This window comes from Xyrauchen texanus, chromosome 7, assembly GCF_025860055.1.
Source record: "Xyrauchen texanus isolate HMW12.3.18 chromosome 7, RBS_HiC_50CHRs, whole genome shotgun sequence".
Taxonomy (NCBI): Eukaryota; Metazoa; Chordata; class Actinopteri; order Cypriniformes; family Catostomidae; genus Xyrauchen; species Xyrauchen texanus.
This window is the reverse complement of record NC_068282.1, coordinates 21408030-21431789: the sequence shown is the minus strand read 5'-3', so window position 1 is coordinate 21431789 and position 23760 is coordinate 21408030. Positions and strand designations below refer to the sequence as shown.

General features: G+C 38.9%; 1 protein-coding gene across 1 annotated transcript in view; it reads left to right on the top strand.

Annotated features, from left to right (window-relative positions):
• The window catches only part of LOC127646277 (phosphatidylinositol 3-kinase regulatory subunit gamma-like), a 342067-nt gene that overhangs the window by 156119 nt on the left and 162188 nt on the right, over nt 1-23760 (top strand). The window contains exons 5-6 of the mRNA XM_052129786.1: nt 1612-1743; nt 11987-12188. Coding sequence (XP_051985746.1) covers nt 1612-1743; nt 11987-12188 — 334 coding nt within the window. The remainder of the gene's footprint in view (nt 1-1611; nt 1744-11986; nt 12189-23760) is intronic.

Genomic DNA, 23760 nt, shown 5'->3' with positions numbered 1-23760 from the left:
TTTTTTGTGACATTCATATGCATAGCCTTCACTCTGGCGATCTACTAAAACCTGTGAAATGTTTTTTTTTTTTTGGTTTGTTTGTTTTATTTTTTAAATAACAATATTTTTTATGATATAGCATGCAAGTCAATACTCAACTAAATGACTCATCTTACACCAGTAACGTTTTAGTTGTGGGTGGAACATCCAACGAATATCAAACCTAAAACTAACTTTACCCTGCAGTTAAACATAGGCCTATGTCTTTACAATATAGGCATATGCTTCAAATGCCTTATGAATGTAAGGTTATTTCATCTTCTCATTTAAAACCATGCCTTTTCAAAGCGGAGCAATGTCAAAGACAGCTGGTTTCTGTGTAGGGTTGTCTGATAAATCTTGATGAGAGCAATAGCTCAGCTGCAATATATGTGGCGAGTTTTGGAGAATAAATTCAAACTCATCTGAACAATTAAACAGCAGAGAACTTTTATTCTGTCTCACAGCATTGAGGAAGACGAAGGTGCAGGTTGACCAGTCAGAAGAAAGGGGCATTTCAGATCCACCAAAATGTGCGAATCAAATATTCAAGCCATATTTTACTGAAATCAAATAATCAAAACACACAGTGTCCTGTGGCTATATTTCCATTTCCTATTTTTAATTTGAGCAAATTAAGAAAATTTAGTCATTATTTATTTTTTAATATTGTTTTATTCAACAAATAATGAAATAAGTCATTTTTGTTTTTCCAATTTTGAATTCTTAATTAAATATGAAATGAACTAATGATACAAGGATTCTAATGTTTTATCAAAGATTTTCATTTTGGGGTGAACTATCCATTTAAGTTACCATTGAATGTCCCAAGACAAATTGAATGTGCAAAAACAGTTGTACAACAATTTTCCTATGAAATATCTGCACAATTGTTCATTGATGGATGTTTGTGCATATACTGAATACTATATACGTATCTGTACATTGATCTGAATGACTAACCTCTAGACTAGGTACTTCAGTGTTCAAGATGGGCAACACAACTGTATTCATTGTTTTATCCAGATGTCTGACTTACATGTCTAAATTACACACTCACATCTGAGCTTCTGCATATTTTCCTACATTATTCATCTGCCAATTACGCCGTTTTCATTGTCCAACATCCTGCAGGCTCTGCTGAACATACAGTACGAAGGAATTTATGAATCTGCAATTACACCCAAACTATAAATGAAAAGGCTCTAATCTGAAATATGCGAGAGATCTGTCAGCCTCATTTACACCTTTCCAATACATCAATATGCCATTATAATTTCAGCACAATGGAAGGCCCTTTAAAATTACTACTGTATAATTACAATCTTCCAAGCTGCCATTATCTGAGACTTTGAGTTATTGACTAGGAGACTTCCACTCAAATTTACTCTCTTTTTAAACTGGATCATTGTCCCCTGAGGGCAAGGAATGATCCGGGGATCAGGCCACCACTGTAAGTGAGTCGTTAAAGGGTTTCTCAAAGGGCACATGACTTGTGAGGGTTAATAATGGAGAATGTACTCTGGATGTCTATACTTAACCATTCTCTCTCTCTCTCTCTCTCTCTCTCTCTCTCTCTCTCTCTTTCAGACCCAGCAGCAGTGGACTTTGATCAATATGAATTGTCTATTTTGGCTGATACTCTAAGGGGTTACTTGCAGGATTTGCCCTGCCCGGTCATCCCAGCTATAGTGTACAGTGAGCTGGTCTACACTGCTCAGGGTAAGACATCCACTGGAGATCAGCAGAAAATAACATGTGATGCACAGTTCCTGTAGCTCAACTTGTAGAGCATGGCGTTAGCAATGCCAAGATCATGGGTTTGATTCCCAGGGAACATACAAATGAATAAATTGTATACCCTTTGGATAAAAGTGTCTGACAAGTACATAAATGTAAATTTAGTTTTTTGCTTTGAATTATTCGCAACATGGTTGTAAATTAAAGGATTTCAGTCATGACAGCTATCAGAAAGATTAAGAATGTTAATGTGGGTGTGACAAATTGAGAGTATATTGGTCTTGGTGTACTAGATCTTCTATGCTGCTGCTATTGTACAGAACGGAGACTTACTACTGCTATAACATACACAGACATACCGAGTTAAGCATGTGGACATGCTGCTGCACAGTTAGAAAAACACAAGACATGCTGCATCAAGCATGTATGACATAATACTGCACAATTAGACATAAATACAATCCTCCAACAAAGCAGGGAAGCTACACAAAAACATTACACAAAACACAAACCCCTAAGCATGCAGATCTACCGCCAAGACTTGTATACTGCTGCTGCACCAAAGACCTATGTGCATTGAGTGTATGCTAGCTAAGTGTGCCTTGGCCAGCTTGGCAAATGAACTAAATCTCTGTGTGCCTTGGCCTGCTGAACAGAAAGGCTTAAAGACTTTTGATCAGACTCATAATGTGCACCTGGACCAGGAAAGCCATGAGCTTATTTATCTGACTTTGTCTAGATATGTGTGTACTTTTTGGAACTAAGGACCTAATAAAGTGATGTGTGCCAGTGCCTGATTTGGCTACAGCTTATTTTGATAAAGGCGTGCTTCTATGTGTTATCCAAAAGCAGACCTTACGGTTTAAGCTAATGGAAGAAAAATCCCCAGCAACCAGAGTTTTTTCAGAGTAAACTCTTTTAGCGTAGATATGACATAAAATTAAATAGAAATATTAACATGGATAAAGTTTGGCTAAACTTGTGGATGTACATGCCAGCTTGAGAGCATGCAAAGCAAAGCAAAGCAAAGCAAAGGGGAAACACCAAATACTAAATCATTCTGATTTGTTCTCAAAATGTTATTTTTCACTAACACTTTTCACTCACATTTATGTTTATTATATAAGCTGTAATGGAAATAAAATATGTTAAATGTAGAAAACAAATGCAAAATAGAAGCATGTGAACTTTTGAACCCCAGTGTATTGTCAGAGGCATGCATGCTTGTTACTTTCTCTTTAAGGCTTTTCTTTAAAAACGCACAACTGAAATGGGCTAGTGTGTGTATGTGTCCTCATCAAAATACAAAAGCTCAATATCAGAGAGTTCAGTGGGCAGAAAGAGGCTTGAGAGAGGAAGAAAACAAAAGTTAGAGAGAAAGAGGCACAGAGATAGAGAGAAGGATAGGGTGTGTGAGAATTAGTGGGGGCGCTAATATGCCGGAGGGAAGGTTCACACCATCTCTCTATGACCTCGCTCTGCATTACACCCACTGAAAATGAAACACACACACATGTTGGTGCGGCTATCCTTATGAGTACTCTCCATAGACATAATGATTTTTAAACTGTACAATCTATAGATCCTATCTCCTAACCCTACCCCTAAACGTAACCCTCACAAAAAAACTTCTGCATTTTTACATTTGAAAAAAAAAAACAATGTTTAGTATGTTTTTAAGCGATATGAATTATGGGGACACTAGAAATGTTCTAATAAACCACATTTACAGCATAATACCCCCCACACACACACACACATACACACTGTCTGCCCCATCTTTTAGATATGCCTGGTTGCTCATGAGTAGGGCCTGATTTGTAAGGATAAACCGATTTCTGCAAGCTTTCTGAGTAATGCCTCATCATGTTTCTGAGGCCTGAAAATGTATAACAAGACTTCTTGCAGTCTTAAAGGGAACCTACAGTATATAACTTTTTATTAGGGCTGGGAAATGTAATGTTTTAATTTATGTGATTATCAGTTGATGTATTCAAAATGTATGTATTAAATGCAGTATCAGTTGTTTTTACTTTCGGAAACATCACTCATGTTTTTGTTTCGACTTCCTGTGGCTAAAATTGGCATATATATATATATATATATATATATACACTCGACTGCACATCCTAGCACGGAAACTGATTGTGTGGAGCAGTGCATGCTTATATATTACATGCAACGCATGTCTCGTGCATATTAACATGGGACCAGATTTAATGTAAGGAGAATGGGGACTTCACCCGCAAGCATTGTGCCAGGTATGGGAAAAATAAGGGAAAGCTGCCGTATGTTTTTGCATTGCCCGAATACTATACTTATTCCATGGAATTCAAAGGGGGGTATTAGCCAGATTGTTAAAGACTTACAACCTCAGTCTTCTTTCACTTTCATTGCATTTTTTTTTTCTTCATATAATGAAAGTGAATGGTGATTGAGACTGTCAGTTCCTAACATTCTGCCTAACATATCCCTTTGTGTTAAATGGAAGATAGAAAGTAATGAAAGTACATTTAAGATAATTTTTGAAATTTTACATTTTTATTTTTTAATTGATCAATTGTCACACATTATACATACATTTCTGCATATACATGGTGAAATTATTTATTTTTCACATATCCCAGCTAAGCTAAGCTGGGGTCAGAGTGCAGGGTCAGCCATGATATGGCACCCCTGGAGCAGATAGGTTCAAGGGCTTTGCTCAAGGGTCCAACAGTGGTGTCTTGGTGGTGTTGGGGCTTGAACCCCTGACCTTCTGATCAGTAACCCAGAGCCTTAACCGCTGAGCCACCACTGCCCTACTTTTATGCAAAGTGACTTACAGAACACTCAAGGTATGCATTTTATAAGGATGAGTATTCCCTGGGAATCAAACCCATAACCTTGCCATTGCTAGCGTCATGTTTAACTGAGCTAAAGAAACAGGCAATAAAAAAAGTTATACAGTACAGTGAGTTTTAGGATTTAAAAAAATTACTCTACGATGCGCATTTTGACGAAGCAAATTTATTATTTGCAATCTTCTAAAAACATTAACAAATTAATTAGTTCACAATGTCCTCAATTGCTGCAAAGATTGGTCCCATATAGTGGGGTGCAATCTAATTGGTTCCCTTTAGCTCCAGCAGTAGGAAAGTATTTGATTGATGGCTTACACACCTAATAAATTAGTTTTCCCTCTTCAGTTATGCTGGTTCCGTTATGATTTAAAGTGAAACATGGCATCTCCTCCCCCAAGGATGGAACTATTATTAGTTGTGTTGTGCTGTGAACGGTTGAAATCAAGACAAAGGCTCACTATAATGTGCTTGGACTTATAATACGTTTTGTATTGGGTCATTTGTATAGTGCTAAGTCACTATAGGATGGGCCATATGGGATATTCAGTGTTAATCACTTTAAAGAATCAATGGGCTATTATGGCAAATAAGCTTTCCTGGAAAGTCCCTTTGTCATGAGGTGCCCTTAACAATGCCAGTTTCTAGCTCCCTCTTTCCTGGAAAAAAATCCATCTGATTGTGAAATCAGGCATGCTTTTGTTTGATATACTTAATTTAATCAACAAACCTAATCAAGTTATTTGTTTGTGTTTTTTTTACAAGAAAAACCTATCTATTTTTTCTAAATCATGAGTTTTATAAATCATATCTTGAGGGTAGAGAAATCAAATTTATCTCAAGCTTTCAATATTGCATGAAACTTCTTGCACGAAAATTATTGCCTTTGAAGCATGCTGATATTTCAGTTCGGTATACAGTATAAAGAAGAGTATTATTGTAGCTAATAGGAATATTCCGGGTTCAAATTTAAGCTCAAATTAAAGCATTTGTTGCCTAATATTTATTATCACAAAAATCTATTTTGACTTGCCCATCCCTTTTTTTTTCTTTTTCTCCACAATTTGGAATGCCCAATTCCCAATGTGCTCTAGGTCCTTGTGGTGGCATAGTGCCTCAATCCAGGTGACGGAGGACGAATCTTGTTTGAACATCTGAGACCATCAATCCACGCATTTTATCACGTGGCTTGTTTAGCCCATTACCAAGGAAACATAGCGTATGGAGGGTTTTCTATTGGCACTTTTCCACTACACGTTATGGTTTGACTTGACTCAACTCTACTCGCTTTACTTTTCTGAGGTTGCACATTCACTGCAGTTTAGTGCCTCCACAGCATGGGTGGGATTATAAACTGATCGTCATAGTTGCACCGCCTCTACAGCCGTTACATCATCTTAAACATGACACAAACTGACCAAAACAATAACACAACCGTTTTGGTGCATTAGGGGTTCTGGGGGGTGGGGAATGGAATTAACTGCATTAAAAAAATTAACTGCATTTTTTTATTTTCTTGGGGGGGACTGTGGGATGGGTCTCGAATGGTTGAGGGACAGCTATTGGGGAACTATGAGGGATCTTGTTTTTTTTTTTTTGGCCTGGTGGTAGATCGGTCAACATGCCCTTGAACAGGGCATTAACCCTGGATGCTTCTGTGTGTGTCGCTCTGAATGGGAATCTGTTGGATGACTGGTGTGATGTGGTTGTTGAGCGGCTTCACTGCAAGTATATTGTATGTTTTGAATATTGAATAATAGGAAAAATAAAAAACGCTAGCTGTTAGCTACTAGCTCATTGTGCTGCATAAAGAAGTTGTTGCATGGGGATTATAAACAAGTGTAACAGTTAAATTGGCCTGGTTGTTTTAGAAGCAATCTTCCAGTAGCTGGTCAACTAAATAAAGTGAAGCTTTCAAGCAGAGTATGGAGTTAGTGTAACAAAACGTACCATCCTCCTTCATGGCTGATTCCAGGGCACTCTCCCTCCCATTACTCACCGGTTTGATAGCATCCATTTGGTCGAACCACTTCCACTTTCCTTGATAGTTCTGTAGTCACTTCAAGTTTTTTTTAAATACTTTTTCCTACCATGTGTGGCCAACAGCTGAGACACTTCCTCAGAGTCTTTTTTGTTTCGCTCATCACTAACGAGTGGACTGTCTGCACCTCATTTATTGACCACGACGTGGTTTTTAATTTCTTTTTTCACATTCGAAAGTCGCGTGAACAAATGATACTGCTATCGCTGTTACTAACTTTAAAACTAGCTGGTTGATGTCACGTGTCGGAAATCCAGTGACACTGGTAGTGACGATTCTCCCTGACCAATCGGTGATCTGCAGGATTTTGACGTCACATTTAATATCGGCTCGGCTCGCTTGGAACATCGACTGAGGTGGTAAAAAAATCAGGTACCAGGTACTATCCACAGTGGAAAACCCCCAAAAAGTGAGCAAAGTCGAGTTGTACCATGCAGTGGAAAAGCCCCATAAGTGACTCTAACCACCCTAGCAACTTGGCCAAATTGGTTGCTTAGGAGACCTGGCTGGAGTCACTCAGCATGCCCTGGATTCGAACTTGCGAATCCAGGTGTGGTAGTCAGCCTCTTTACTCGCTGATCTACCCAAATCCCCTGCCTATCCCTTTTTTTAAAATAAAACTGGGTTTCAGTAAGGCACTAACAATGGAAGTGAATGGGCTAATACGTAAACTTTCAAATACTCACTTTTAAAAAAAATATTGCCACAAGGAATTGCTTGCAAACCTTTTCTGTGTAAAGTTATTGCCAATTTTACTACTTTGTTGCCATGATGACAACAAACCCTAAAACCCTTAAACGTCCTTAAAAATGACTATTCAAACAACTTTACAGATCAAATAATACATGAGTTATAACAGAAGATTTAATGTAAGTTCTTTTATAAAATTATAAGCTTTACATTTCTGCCTTTACATCCTCCAAAAATTGGCCACATTCACTTTCATTGTAACCTCGATTTTTATTAAAAAAATTTATAAAAAGGAGGGATGAATTGAAATTCTTTTTTGTGGTAATCAACATAATGCAGGGCTTAAAGTATTCCGGCCGGGGGCCGGATTTCCGGCTTGAGGGCAGGTCCGGCCTCCGGCGCAGGCAAAATGTATTAATCAGGCTGCAAATTACAGTCGGACGCACTTTCGGCGCGGACGCGCTTGGAAAAAACGAGTGCGCCGCTTCCATTATGAGCGCGCATACCGCGCGGCTGCATTTGAAACTGGGAACTTGAATGCGGTTTAATATTTTCAAGTCAATTGATTTCACCTACCAATCATATGAGAGGAGCGCAGCTCTAACTAACGTCACAAGCCTATCAGAAGCAGAGCAGGGCGGGTCCTGGCAACAGTGTGATTGAGATCCATACCTCACGTTAGCGTCGTCGGTGAAAGCATGGAGCGCAGAACTCCAGAAACAACATTAGGTGACTTAATGTCATCATGGATGAAAAGAAAAGAGATGTGAGTTGGTTGATTTCGTAAATTAGCTCAGATCAGCATAATCATATTTTCTGTCTACACCTTTTGATGTTAGCCTTACGTTGACTGAGCTAACATTAACATACACTGCTGCTAGGTAACTTCAGACTGTTAGTTAAATATTTAATGTAGAACATTCTGTGTAGCTTACTAAAAAAAACATTATGTGTAGGCCTACCATGAAAACGAGTCCACTTTAAACCGCTTTATTTTCTGTCAGCAATGTATGACAAGTAACGTTGCAGTGTGTACGCACCTTTAGTGCTGTCAACGTTAACGTATGCGATTTCTTTTTTTTGTCCAGCTTTAATGTTTTAAAATATTTAACACAATTAACGCTGCATCCGTTCTTTGTCATTCTTTAGCTCTTATTAGTTATTAGTTTGTCCACCAAATGCTTTAAACCATTAATGTGCGACAAGACAAAAGAGAACGCACTTCAGTAAATGTCCTCCTCACACACACACACACACACACACACACACACACACACACACACACACACGAGGCACAAAAAGTCGCGAACCAGTATCGAATTCTCTTTCGCGCTTGAACGAACAATAACACACACATTTATGCCAAAATGTCCGTTTTGTCGAGTATCCTCACAAGAATCAATCATTATTAACTTTAAATGAGTTAAATAAAATCTTAATTGGAAGTAAAGAGTAGTGAGAGAATGAGACGCGTGAGATCCTGTCACCAGCTGTAGATCTTAAAGTGACAGTAGCCACTAATTCTGTCTGTCAGTAAAGTTAACCAAAGAACAAAGGGAACAGAGAAAACTACTAACTACTCTTTGACTAAAGAACGCTTGTAGCTTTAATAAGGATTAATCGAATTTAATTTATAATTTATGCATTGCGGACTATTTTATAACCCTAAAATTTAGTATACTAAATAAAATATCAGTGATACTGGCCTTCATTAATAAAAAGATGACATTAAGATACAGCCGTAATACTTAAAAATAAATGGTTCCATTTGAAGATAAGTCCGTCTCTGCAAAACAACCCACCCCCCCAAAAAAGTTCAGGCTCAGCAATTTTTTTCACTTTAAGCCCTGATAATGCCACAAATGCTGTCGATTGAGCTTAACTTGAACTAAGAATATTCCTTTAAATGTTAGAGCATGGTGCTAGCACCTTGAATGGACTGTAAGTGGCCGTTCAGACCAAATGCTCTCTGTACTAAAAAACTTAGATGCAGAACAAGGATGCAGGTATCTCGAGACTTGTTTTTAAAAGTTGACATTCTTTTTAACCTTACATGACATAAAAAAAAATTCAGATCTTCTGTTCTAGACTTTGAAAACACAGCGAGACCCAGCCCAACACTCAAAGATGTCTGTAAATTGCATGATTACATAAAAAGAGTGCAGATGGACACAAAAACTTGTTCAGTGTTAAAGGCCCCGAAGTCACTTTGGATGAAAGCATCTGCCAAATTCATTATAATAATGTATGAGCAATAAAACGTTTTTGTTTTGTTTTTCGCTAGAAGTGATTCATTGAGTATCGCTGAGTGTTTAAGTCTTATTTTAAGAGCATTATTCAGTGTTATCAGTTAGGGTTCACATGCCTAGATCACTGGTGCCCATCTGGCTGACCAGCAGCCAGTGTGCCCTCTTCCAGGAATACGATTGGTCATCTGCTGGGCTACTCTTCCCCCAGTTGTGTCGTGCTGAGTCCAGATGGACTCGACCAAGTTCCCAGCCATGGCCCACAGCCCATGAGGCTGGCCTTTGTTGAACAGGGTTAGTCTCTACCGGTAATCTCCAGGAGGGAGGGCAGGGTGGGACCACCTGACTCCAGACTGGGGGCAGGGTTAGTCCATGGTGTCTGTGTGTGTGTCCATGCATGTATTACTGAGTTAATGCATAACTGGTAGATAGAAACCTTGAGTTTGTTCTTCTATCTGTGATCTGTGAGTCTTAGGCCAAGGTAAAATTACTGACCCATTTTCTGATATGCAGATTGACAAACATTCATCACTCTACCCACTGCCCATAACATCTGACATCTTACCACTTATCTTACATAAGCACTATGGCAGAAGCATAATAACCAGCCAACACCTTAATTGCTTTGTTCACACTCATAATTAATGCAGGAAGTACTGTTGGCAGGTGTGTGACAGTGTGTGTGTTTGTGTTTGGGGGCGTGTAAGAGCAGCTTTTAGGTATTAGTCTTTGCTTAAATTGAAATTCTTGTGGCAGGCAAGATTTACTGAGTCTAAATTAAAGGACTGGCCTAACTGCAAGCTGCCTCCATTGATGCTGAATTAGGACCATTACATAGAAACATACAGATTTAGCAAGCATGAAAGCAATATGAGGAAATAATGTGTAAAGTTTACAAATGTCAAGTAAAGAATGAAGAAAGCCAACTTTACATTAAAATATTAAATAATAAAAAGAGTATATGTTAATGTCCAGTTTCTATGTCTTGTACATATGTGTAGCAATCATTACAACTGACAACATGTTTTGAAAAAGTAATTATATTTTAAGAGTTTTGTCCACTAAAGAAAAACAAAAGTTGTAGCTGGCTGCATTAAACCAAACTGAAGACTTATCCAAATGGTCGCTTTGGCTTTGAACTCAACACACAATCGGTAATCTACAATGGCTAACGCCTAATTACATGATTTTTTTTAGCAAATACTACAGGGCAATCACATCACCTAATTAATATTCATGAGCCTTTTCTTTAAGTATTCCACCCACCTTTCAGACTGATATGATACTTGTTTGATATTTTACTGAAATCATGGTCTAAACATTTATTCTGTACTTTCAAGATTAGTGAATGTCTTGGGTGTATATCCTGACTGTATCTTATGTTCACATTTACATTTGTGCATTTGGCAGACGGTTTTATCCAAAGCGACTTACAGTGCATTTAGTACAGGAACAATCCCCCCGGAGCAACCTGGAGTTAAGTTCCTTGCTCAAGGACACAATAGTGGTGGCCGTGGGGATTGAACCAGTGACCTTCTGATTACCAGTTATGTGCTTTAGCCCACTACGCCACCACCACCACTCTTTATTCCTTTAGCTGATGAAGGCAAATATTTGTTGTGTCTAAGGGACTTGAAATGCTCATATCTTTGATATACCTGCAGGACACATTTAGCACAGATAAGCCTGCATGCTGTCCTCTTGGCTGTGGGAAACCCCATCTCAAAGGAGCACATCAATATGATGGAAGCTGTCTAAGTAACTGCATTGTCTTTCGGGTGCTTATGGACTATGGACTAGAGGGCAATACTAGGCTAGCACTTTAACTCATGCTGAGCTGACTTTCCATACCCAGCTCATGGTTTTTGTAATGTGCCACACAGATCAGGGATGCTGTCAGAATTCAGAAGAGTTACACCTATATTATTAGAAAAATACATATTCTATGAACAAGTCACTACCATAAACATTTTTGAAAATGGCTGGCTACTCCAGTGGTTTTCAGTTGATTTTTCTTCAGGACCCACATTTTGCATTGGATCCAAAAAGGTACCAAAATAGTTTATCACACAAAAGTAAACTAAAATGTCCTCAAAATCAAACATTGAAATATACTGATATTAATAACATTAAATAAAAAAAATTTGGTGGCTTGAGGTTCCCATCTTACTAAGCAGTTTTTTCTCCTGCCTCAGACCCATTGAACCTCTGCATAGCTGAGTGTTAAGTGAAGCTTGCACAAGAGGCACATAGAGATGGACCAGCTCACAGTCAGGGTTTTAGGATTATTTTAGGTCAATTTGATACTAATGACATAAAACTAAAAAATGGAGACAAATGTGTTGGGTCAAGCAGGCTATTCCTTTTCACAATCAATGAATAACACTGGGACAAACTCTCCCTTTCAGAAACCCAAAGCATTGAGGAGTGTGGACAGCAGCTGAAAAGTATCCTTGACTCCCCCAGTGTCCCTCAGGCTAACCACCAGCTCCTGGTTTATCTGACCCAACACCTAAGCAAGGTTGCCCAGAGTGAGGGAGCAGCTCAGGCAAGCCCCAGGCTTCTGGCTCTGGCCTACAGCGAGACCATCTTCAACAACAACCACTTTAGGTACTGGAACTATTTTGAATTTCATAATTATGGTAATTCCAACATGATGTGAAAGCACCAATACAACCTTATGCAACTGGAGAACCTCTTAAAGTTCTGCATACTGTACAACTTTTTATTCTGAAGTTCTTTGGAAATCCATCTATGTACTGGTGCTTTTAAGAATAATGTAACGTACAATGTGACATCAAAAATATTTTTAACCTCCAGAATCATATAGCCAGAACATAGACTGTACAAAAAAAATTCTAATAATAATTTTGTAACAGAAGAATTTTTATCTTTTATGAGTGAAAGGTAAATTGCTGAAAGTTGAAACAATGGAATTTTTTTAAAGCTGCTGAAATTAACGTGTTAACTAATGCGATTCATTTAAAACGTTTAACGCTTTTACCAATTTTCCCATTAGAGTTTGACATTTTATTCAGCTCTGTGTGTGTTCTGAACACTGTCTGGAATAGAGCGGAACCTTTGTGTTGTGTCTGGGCTAATTACAATGACACACACACACCACAAGTGACGCAGTGATTCATGACAATGATCAAGTGATGGAGAAAGGACCACTTAACTGTATTCTTTGTACAAAACAAACCCAGATGGGACTTGTGAAAAGCTGCATTCAAATTCATATCTGGAGTGAAGCATCAACATTTCCACAGCACCATGTTGTGCTTCCATTTTAAGCCCAAAGAATACTTCAGTTGTCCGTGTTGCTGATCACTCCCCGCCTGGTGTGTGTGATGCAAATTTCATCAAACAGGAAGCGAACTGCCCAGATTTTCTCGACTTGCGCACAGTCCTCGTCTGTGCATATTGTCGCTGTATGCGGCAGCCATTGACTGTAGTAAAAGAGTATCGCAAGGTAGTCGTACTGCACATGTGTCGAACGTATTTGTACTAGCTTATGGTCAAAAGAGCATATTTTGAAAGGCAGTGTGGTCAACTGTGTGCAATCCAATCTGGAATGCAGAAAAACAAAGTAAACTATGGCCTATACCGGACATTTTGGATAAAGGATAATTTACGTGTACAGTGCCAGCGCTCCAAGCAAAACAAGACGTTCTCTCTGTGGTTCAAAATGGCGAATAATGTAAATGCGATTTCACAATTGCTGTAGCAAAGTGCATAGCCACAATTAATATTGTGGAGGAAGAGGGTTTAAGAGTTTTAATGCACATTTCAGTGAATACTCAACATATTGGGAATAGTTACTATTTCATCTTGTCAAACTCCCACGAAGACTTTGGGAAACATTCCATTTCACTTTAATTGATTTAAACCTGCAAATGAGAGTTTTGAAAGAAAAAAAAAAGAACACATCTTTGACAAAACAAATAAAAGGTGTGAAGTAAAAAGTTGAGGATTCTGCTCTATTTCACTAATCAGATGTAAGCACATTTGTTAGACTGTTCATAACAACTTTGTACAAAATATCAGATTTTTTTTGTGCTTCCTATAAAGCACACAAGATGGCCTTTGTAACATTCTCAGATTATGCAGGGATTACATGGATCATCAGGTTTTGCAAAAACCTGTGGAGTCTATGCCTGCTCAAGTGCATGCTGTCATTAAAACATGTTATCATGTACCCCCCTTTTTGAACTCAAACCCATGAAATGACATGCCCAAACTAAACTGATAAAAGTTAATTAACCATCTGGGGTCTGAGGGTGTTTTGGGCCCTGGAGAAGTTTTGACATGCCTTGACTTAAAAACCTATTAATGGCTAAAGTCAAAGACAGAAAGAGAATGAATGTGAGGAGACTTAATGATCAAAATCAAGTTTTAAATTAAAAGAAGTAATCTGACTATACATTTTATTTACATAAAGACTTAATTTTAGACCTACACTAAAGTTTAAAAGAAGTCTCTTCTGTTCACCAAGACTGCATTTATTTGATCCAAAATACAGTAAAAAGTTTAAAAGACCAGTTTTCTATTTAAATATATTGTAAAATGCAATTTGTGATCAAAGCTGAATTTTCAGCATCATTACTGCAGTCTTCAGTGTCACATGATCCTTCAGAAATCATTATAATATGCTAATTTTCTAATATGGGCATAAAGTGCATTTTACTCATTTATACCTGAACAGATATTTGCAAGCACAAGCATTGATCATAATGAGGCAGCATAAACACTAGATAAAATATATTCTAAACATTCATATTATTTTTATATCATATTACATATCATATTTATATCATACAGCATACAATTTAAATACCTGCTATAGCCGAAACAGCATTTAAAAGTAACTAAAACTTGCTTATTAGGAGTCATATTTCAAATGTCAATACTCTGAATCCTAGCTGGCAAGTCTGAAAACAGTCCCACTTGTAAAATATGTACATGTTTTTTTAAAATAGCATGTCAACTAAAGAAAACTAAATCACGTCTCAGCACATTAGCGTATGAATGGCGTGCTCTGCTGGTGGGTGGGATCACATTACCTATAATTAGATGAACCAGTAAAAACTGTACATCGCTTAAAATTTGAATTTGTTTTATTTAAAAGTATAAATCTTAAGCTTTCTTTAGAAACATGTTTCATGTTTTTGTGATAAGTATTTGCAGAGTTTCAGTTCATTTTCGTGACGTGTTTCAGATATATGCCCGCGAACACGGAGACTGCTGAAAGCTCAACCTTTTTATTTTCTTTATTTTACAAAAGCACAAGGTGTTATTGTGAGTGTACACAAATAAAAGTAGACCCTTTAAAGTCTCTAATGATGTCTTACACTTATCTGTATACCCCAAAATGACAGAGTATTTTAAGTTGTTCCACTGTAATGATGAAAATATCCAGCTGGAGGCGCCGGCGCGTCCGTCGACCCCAGAGGGTTAACCTTTGGAGGCAGACATAACTTTGGATATAATATAATATAATATATTACTTAGAAATTTGTTGTCCAAATGTCAGACTTAATGTCATAAAAATAACTTAAAACAAAAGGGATGACAACATAATAAATTATTATGCTGATTATGTAAAAATAATGCAAAATAGAGGCATTTTCACTGATGCCTTCTAGTAGACTTTTGTGCCCCACTCACATTTACTGTAAACCTGCACATGAATACAAATTATTTATTTCAGCGCAAAGTCCATTTAATCGAATATGTTGAAATCTATCTTTATTCCCTTAGTTTAATTAAAATGGAGCCGAGTAAGATGAGGGAGCTTTTATTGTTGATCTGTCCCTCAGCCCAGTAAAAGACAGCCCTTAAATTGTGCCGTCCCAATGCAATCTCCTGAGAGGAACAGCACAAAACATACAACCGATTGGAATGCTTATTAAAATCTGGTGCACTATGCTACAGGCACTTGTTCCTGCCATTTGAAGAGTACCAGGGCTGAATTTTGATAACATATAATTTATGTAACACAATGTAGATAAAGTGTGAGTTATCAACATTGAATCCTGGTACCAGCCCACTGTATTGGACTATAACACATCATATTACTCAAGCACCTTTATTAACTAGAGCACAGATTGTCTATATTGTCTTAGGCTGCTGATAAATGGATCATTATTGTGATGGTCCTTGTGGGTCTTGACTGTGGAAAGAGGATGTCGAGGCACTCTTACAGGAAGTTTTTTTGTTGTACCATTGTAAAGTGATGGTATTAGATGCTAATACCATATTTCTTTAATAAAAAACATTGTATTAAATTATTACTGTATTCATACACCATGATATTTACATGTTATTCCAAGGTTTTTCAAAAAATAGCATGGTAATACCATTGTATATGTTCAAGTATCATGGTACTACCATGGTACATGTCCAAAAATCATATATTTATGCATTTGTGTTGATTTTTGATCACCTTTACCTTCATCATGATACCATGGTACTGAATGACTTCCAAGGTATTTACAGTACATGGTATTCCAAAGTACTTCAGATAATTTTGTATTACCATGATGCATTTCCAATAAGTACTATGGTACTTTTACATTCATACATCATCACAATTTGTAACCAGTGACATCAGAACCTCTAAAAATTGCCTTCCTGAATGTTGGACTTTAGTCCACATAATAAAGTGTAGTGTGCAAGTGAATCACTGCTAACTCAGTCAGCACATTGTAGTCCATTAAGTCGCCTTGCACTTATTTGATTGTGAGCTTCTTTTCTGTCCCTCTGCCAAGAGACTCCAGTGGGACTTTCCTTGCTCTTAGTGGCCTGTCAATTGTCTTCTTTCTCTAGGGCAGTACGAAAGCCCTAAAACGTACTGTGCAAAAAATAATTTCACATGTTGAAATTCTTTAGGTGTCTTTGTGCCATCCTAAGCCTATATCCTATAACCCTTTTCTCTCTAATTTTTTTTTTTCTCTCCAATTTTGTTTTAATAAAAAAAAAAAATCAGAATAATATTAGAGATAATTATTTATTTCGCCTTTTATTTCTTTCATCACATTCCCAGTGGGTCAGAAGTTTACATACACTTAGTAGGTATTTGGTAGCATTGCCTTTAAATTGTTTAACCTGGGTCAAACATTTTGGGTAGCCTTCCACATGCTTCTCACAATAAGTTGCTGGAATTTTGGCCTATTCCTCCTGACAGAACAGGTGTAACTGAGTCAGGATTATAGGCCCCCTTGCTTGCACATGCTTTTTCAATTCTGCCCACAATTTTCTATCAGATTGAGGTCAAGGCTTTGTGATGGTCACTCAAATACCTTGACTTTGCTGTCCTTAAGCCATTTTGCCACAACTTTGGAGGTATGCTTGGGGTCATTGTCATGGTCATTGTGAGCTTTGGCTTCCTGGCTGGTGTCTTGAGATATTGCTTCAATATATATATATATATATATACTTTTCCTTCCTCATAATGCCATCTATTTTGTGAAGTGCACCAGTCCCTCCTGCAGCAATGCACCCCCAAAACATGCTTCACGGTTAGGATGGTGTTCTTCAGCTTGCAAGCCTCATCCTTTTTCCTCCAAACATAACAATGGTCTTTATGGCCAAACAGTTCAATTTGTGTTTCATCAGACCAGAGGATATTTCTCCAAAAGTAAGATCTTTGTCCCCATGTGCACTTGCAGACTGTAGTCTGGCTTTTTTATGGTGGTTTTGGAGGAGTGGCTTCTTCCTTGCTGAGCAGCCGTTCAGGATATATCGATATATGACTCATTTTACTGTGGATACAGATACTTCTATACCTGTTTCCTCCAGCATCTTCAAATGTCCTTTGCTGTTGTTCTGGGATTGATTTGAATTCTTGCACCAAACGACGTTCATCTCTAGGAGACAGAATGCATCTCTTCCTGAGCAGTATGATAGCTGGGTATAATGGTGTTTATACTTGCATACTATTATTTGTACAGATGAACGTAGTACCTTAAGGCGTTTGGAAAATACACACAAGAATGATCCAGACTTGTGGAGGTCCACAATTTTTACTTTCTGAGGTCTTGGCTGATTTCTTTAGGTAGGCCTTAAAATACATCCATAGGTACACCTCCAATTCAGTACACCTTCTATCAGAAGTTAATTTGCTACTTGTCTAAAGGCTTGACATCACTTTTTGGAATTTTCCAAGCTGGTTAAAGGCACAGTTTACTTAGTGTATGTAAACTTCTGACCCACTGGAATTGTGATATAGTCAGTTAAATGTGAAACAATCTGTCTGTAAACAGTTGTTGTAAAAATGACTTGTGCCATGCTCAAAGTACACAACTTTCCAAAAGTATAGTTTGTTAATATTAAATCTGTTCGATGCTGTCAGGAACTGGGCTCAAATTCGGGTCTCCGGTGTGGAAGGTTGAAATTATTCCACTAAACCACAGAGCAGATGTTTAAACCCAGAAGGGAAGACAGACAAAGCACATTAAAATTATCCAAAAGGTTTAATAAAAATATAGATCCACAAAAAACAGGGGAAGGCAAAAAAAAGGTAAATGCAATTAGTAGAATACCAACATATAAAATCCACAAAAGTAAGAGTAATCCAATAGGAAGTAATCCAAGATTAAAATAAATCTAAGTAATCAACTAGAGCAAATACAACAAAAACAATCCACAATGCAAGGTACAATAAAAGACAAGGGAATCACTTGGGAAGAATGCAGTGAACATTCAAACACCAAGTGAAAGACAGAGAACTGAGGCAACTTAAGTACAAAATGGTAGCATGACACAGGTGAGGCACAATTAGCAAAATGGCAGTAATAAAAAAAGGAACAGAACAAGATGTACACTGAGGCCATCTAGTGGGCAAAACAAGAACAAAAGCTGACAGAACCCCTCCCTCTAGGAACGGCTCCTGACTTTTCCTCCAGGACGATCCGGCAAGCAAGCGTGTAACTCCCTAATCGGTTCTAGAATGTCTCTGGCAGGAATCTGTGAGTGCTCCTCAGGGCTGTAGCCCTCCCAATCCATCAGATACTCTAAGGACCACTGCACCCGACTGGAGTCCAGTATCCGTTGGACTGTTTAGGCCGGTTGGCCATCGATGATATGAGGTGGAGGGGAAGGTCTGCTTGGTGGAGCAAAAGGAGAGGACAAAACCGATTTTAACAATGAAACATGAAAAGTTGGGTTAATTCTGAGGGATCTAGGGAACTATAAACGGGTTGACTTTCCTGGCAATTTGAAATGGCCCAATGAATCTCTGAGGAGCTTGTGTGATTCCACCCATATCAGCAAGTTCTAAGTCAAAAGCCATACTCTTTGTCCCAGGTGGAGGGTGGGTGCAGGTCAGCTGTGTCAACTGGCCTGTCACTGGTATAGTTGCGAGGCCTGGAAGAGTTTGACTCGAGCCTTCTTCCAGGTGGATCGGCATCATCTAAATAACCTCTGGGCTGATGGTACTTTAACTTTCTCCTCTTGCTCTGGAAATAAATGTGGGGCGAATCCAAACTGAAACTCAAAAGGTGACATGTCGGTGGCCAATTATTAGCCCACACGATGATAGAACACCAAGAATACAGGTTGTTTGTGGCCATACACCTCAGGGTTGTCTCCAGATCCTTGTTCACTCTTTCTGTTTGTCCATTGGATTAAGGATGGAACCCCGAACACAGGCTCGCTGTCATCCCTAGCAGCTGGCAGAAGGACTTCCAGAACCGGGAGGAAAACTGAGGTCCATGGTCTGAAACAATAATTTTAGGGATACCGAAAACTCGGAACATATGGTTAATGACTAGGAATAGGAAGAGGTTGGAGTAAACCCTGAGGTGAGCGATGCAAAGCCTTACTATGGTTGCATGTAGAACAGGCCTTGACGAAATTGCAAGTGTCCTCCTTGATCGTAAGCTACCAAAACCATCTACAGGAGGGTACGACTAGAGCAAAGATAAAAGGTGAGGTGGAGAAAGAGCGAACTGACTTTGGTACAAACAGGTGTTTAGCAGGACTATTACCTAGATTGGGTTCCTAAACTAGAGCTTGTTTCACTGTATCCACAATACCCCAACAAACAGGTGCCACAATCCTATTACTTGGAATTATGGGTAGAGCAGAATATTCCCAGACAGGGGTGCATGTACTCAGGTTAAGGCTTCCGGCTTGAGATTCTTGGAACCAGGTCGGTAGGTGAGGATGAATTGGAAGCGGTTAAATAAAAGTGACAAACGGGCATTTTGAGAATTTAACGCTTGGCTTGTTGAATGTACTCAAGGTCCTCGAGTCAGAGTCTCCATTATTCGAGTGCCAGCACTCATCCTCTCATCCTCTTACCTCTGTGATAGCACAGCTTCCACTCCAACATCAGAGGCATCTACCTCCACCACAAACGTTGTCTCAGTATCCAGCAGGGAAAGAATGAGATCTGCGGTGAATCATAGTTGATTTTACAGAAAGCGACCTCGGCTTCGTGATTCCAGCAAAATCAGTTAGTACCTTCTTTGGTAAGAGACGAAAGGGGTGCAGCCACTGAACTGAAATTCCTGATAAACTTGCATTAGAAATTAGCAAAGCTGAGGAACCACTGTACCTCCTTCGTAGATGTGGGAGTGGGCCAAGCAGTTCCCATCAACAGCAATTGGTAACGATTCCTGACCATAATGCTGTTGAGCCCACGGTAGTTGATGCAGGGCAAGAGTCCTCCATCCTTCTTTCCCACAAAGAAAAACACAGCTCCTGTGGGAGAGGTGGAGGAGCGACTGAAGCTTGCATTGAGGGCCTCCTTGATGTAATTGTCCATATCTGCACACTCAGGGGAAGACAGAGAAAAGATCTAACCCCAGAAGCAGATAAATGGCATAGTCATATGGATTGTGAGGTGGTAATTAAGTGCCCCTCCACATACTGAATACCCATTTGATATCATGGTTATCACTTGGAACTTGGGAGAGGTCAATAGGTTCTTTAGACACAAGAGATTAATCAGAGGGACAAGGGACTAAGCAGGTGGCATGACAGGTAGGCCCCAACTGAAGGACAGATCCATTGGCCCAGTTGAACTGAGGATTGTCCTTCTGAATCCAGGGGTACCAGAGAATGTGAGGAAACTCAGGGGACTGTACCAAATGGAACAAAAACTCCCCTTGATGTTGAAGAATGGAGAGGCATAAGGGTTCTGTGGCCTGGGTGATGTCTCCAACTCCCAGCGGTTTTCCATCCAGCGCAGTCAGTGCAAGAATAGTTGTAAGAGATCCAGTGGGAACCAGATGAACGTTGGCCCAGGAACAGTCCATAATGTTGCCTGCTGCTTCTGAATCCACCAAGACTTGAACAGGGTGACTGCCGTGATCATTCCAAAATAAAGAGTGAAAGGTAGGTATAAGCCAGAGTTAGAAGGTAGGAAGGTAAGAGTGACTCCTGTTACAGACAACACTTTTCTGCACGCGGGAGGGTCTTTTCCTGGACCTCGGGACAAGGTGATCGGAAGTGGCCAGGTTCTCCACAATATAGACTCTCTCTCAAACTGCAGTCTCTCTCCATCGGTGACATATGGGTGCTGCCTTACTCCATTGGCTCAGGAATTTCATGACCAGGTGGTGTCAGTGGTTCTGGAGTGTGTAGGAATTTCCGTTAATGTAGCAGTACACAGTATGGATTAAAGTGCCATGTACCTCCATCATTATGCAGGGAAATTTGTAATGGAATTAGCCATGTTTGACAACAATTACAAGAAAGCTAAATTACAAATAATAAGATTATTTGTCTGAATAAAATTCTGCTCCATTAAAATTGTAATACGACGTCTTGTTGTATCCACTGACAATTCTATTGTAAGGAATTAGCTTTTAGGGAATTTAAGGGAATAATTCACTTATTGGAGTGATATTATTCTCATGGCATATTGAAATTAATATCACACATATTTTAGGAATAGCTTTTAGGGCCAGATCTTTGAAAAAATCAAGTGACAAGATTATTTATCAAAATAACAAGACTTTATTGTTATTCTAAACATAAAAGTGAATCTAACACATACAAACATAAAGCAGGTTGGTTATTAGTGTAACAAGTGAATTAAATGATCTGTACAGAGAAAAATTAACTTTTTGGAGTCTACAGACAATATTTTGAAACCATTCAATACTTCTTTGAGTCTAGCTCGATTTGTAATCTGGTAACTAGAATTATATTAGCGAGACACCAGCACTTTCAGCAAAGTCTGGAGATGTACTTTGTTTGCGTTTCTTAGTGTTGATTGTTTTTTGGCTCTTTGTAGAAAGTTCTGGTGGTTCCGTCAATGTTTTTGACATCTGTTAAGATTGTGGATATTTGTTGTCTGTTGCATCAATGGACAATGAGGCGGGGTTTTGAAGCAAAGCATTCTGCAAGGAGGACTCATGACTCCCGTCACGTGTGTGAACCATAGAGCAGAGAGTGAGAGGATTCCTCTGAGTTTACTCCGAGTCTTCTTGGACTTCTACATGGTACAGAACTTGAGGGATTCCGGGACGAGGCTGCAAGCCATGAGATCAAGAGTGCAAAGGCTGCAGAGTAAGTAATGTGCGGAAAAGAGAGCCGAAGAAGAGAGAAGACTTAAGACTTCTTCCTTGGTACCAGAGTCTTGAGTGTAGACTGGCCGCACCTCAAAGAGGCTCTAAGCCAATGAGAAGCGGCTTTTCAGAGTCACATGATCAACTTGTCTGTCCTTTTCAAAGTTTATTTATAATCCTTTGTGTAAAGGATTCTTAATATTCCCACTCAAAAACTTTAACCATAAATTTCATAAGAAAACTATAACTGCAAAGAACCCCAAAATACTTAACACCATCATTCTGGAATTTAAGAGACAATCAATTACATACCAAACACTTGTACATTCTATTTATATTATAGTTATAATTCAGTTATAATGCATGATAAATCACCCTACTAATTAGTTTTTAGTTTTAAAATGGATAATACATTACATGTTTAGGGCCTCGCCCAATCAAAATGGCAGCGGAGACCGCATGGCCCTTTGTTCTATGATGAAAAGTGAGACATTGAACTCGGTTTCCCAGAATGCTTCACAGCTGGATGGGAAGTCCCGCCCATGGACCAATCTCAAATGCCATTGGTCAAAAGGCCTATTACTGATGATGTCATCTTTTCAACAAAACTAGTGGACAGATTTGATTTTGGTCTCTCTGTGCCCAGCTTCTAAGTCTGCGGTGTGCAAAAAGACATGCGAATGAGTTTCCATCCTTCCGGACAAAGGACAAAGAGACCACGTTTTGCTAACCTCACTTTGTTCCAGTCTAGTTGTATACACATTACAACCAGTGCATTCATTTTCACTGTAAAACAACAGTGAATTTATTTAGAAAGTAGAAAGGCGACCAGCTTCCCTTCTCCCTCGTTTTCTATCAACGTTGACCACCACCTGCATTTCTCTCTGTCACCGGACCCGAGGAACAGAGACGTGTCTTTTCGCTGACGAGCGCAAGACAAAGCACCGATTCCAGATCGTTTTCTCCTGACCGCTCAATGCAACAGGAATTCAAATGGACAACCCTGCTGAAATCACACAGGATTTCCCAAATAAGGCTTGATATCTGGGCAGATTTAGTTTAGAAACTGTGACTTTTCTTGTAAAACAAAATCGTATATTAGATGCTTAATGTTTGATGTTTTGAGTATAACCTTGTATGTTTAACTCTGATCGCTGTTTTGCAGTCTTGATTTGTGAGACCTTCAATTTTGAGTGAAATGTTGTTTATTGAGTGAGCTGAACTAGTGATTCAGTCGCGCTGTTACCAGTGTTTATCCTCCGTTAAATTGCATGCAACCCTGTTTGTTCGTTCTCTCTTTTCACACACTGAAATTCACGGAGCGAGCAGCACCTCGGTTTATGTCCGACTCAGGCTGGTTCAAATTCTTCCGCCTGTTTGGTCAGTTCCTTTGTGTGCCTGCTCATTTCCACCCCCACGTGGTATTAGCTCCATCACCTGGATCTGATCAAGCCATCTTTCTTTCCCTCCACATTCAAATAATCGCTGGCTCCGCCCTTTACAATCTAATCCTCCATTTTGAAACTAGTTCCCCACGTGGAGTTCAATCCGCCATTTTGTTTCCTTTGTTACCGAATCTAGACACTGTTGTGGCAAAAAAATTATTAACCAACCATTATCATTGCGTAAGAGACACTCTGACTCAAACAGTCTTTTAAAAT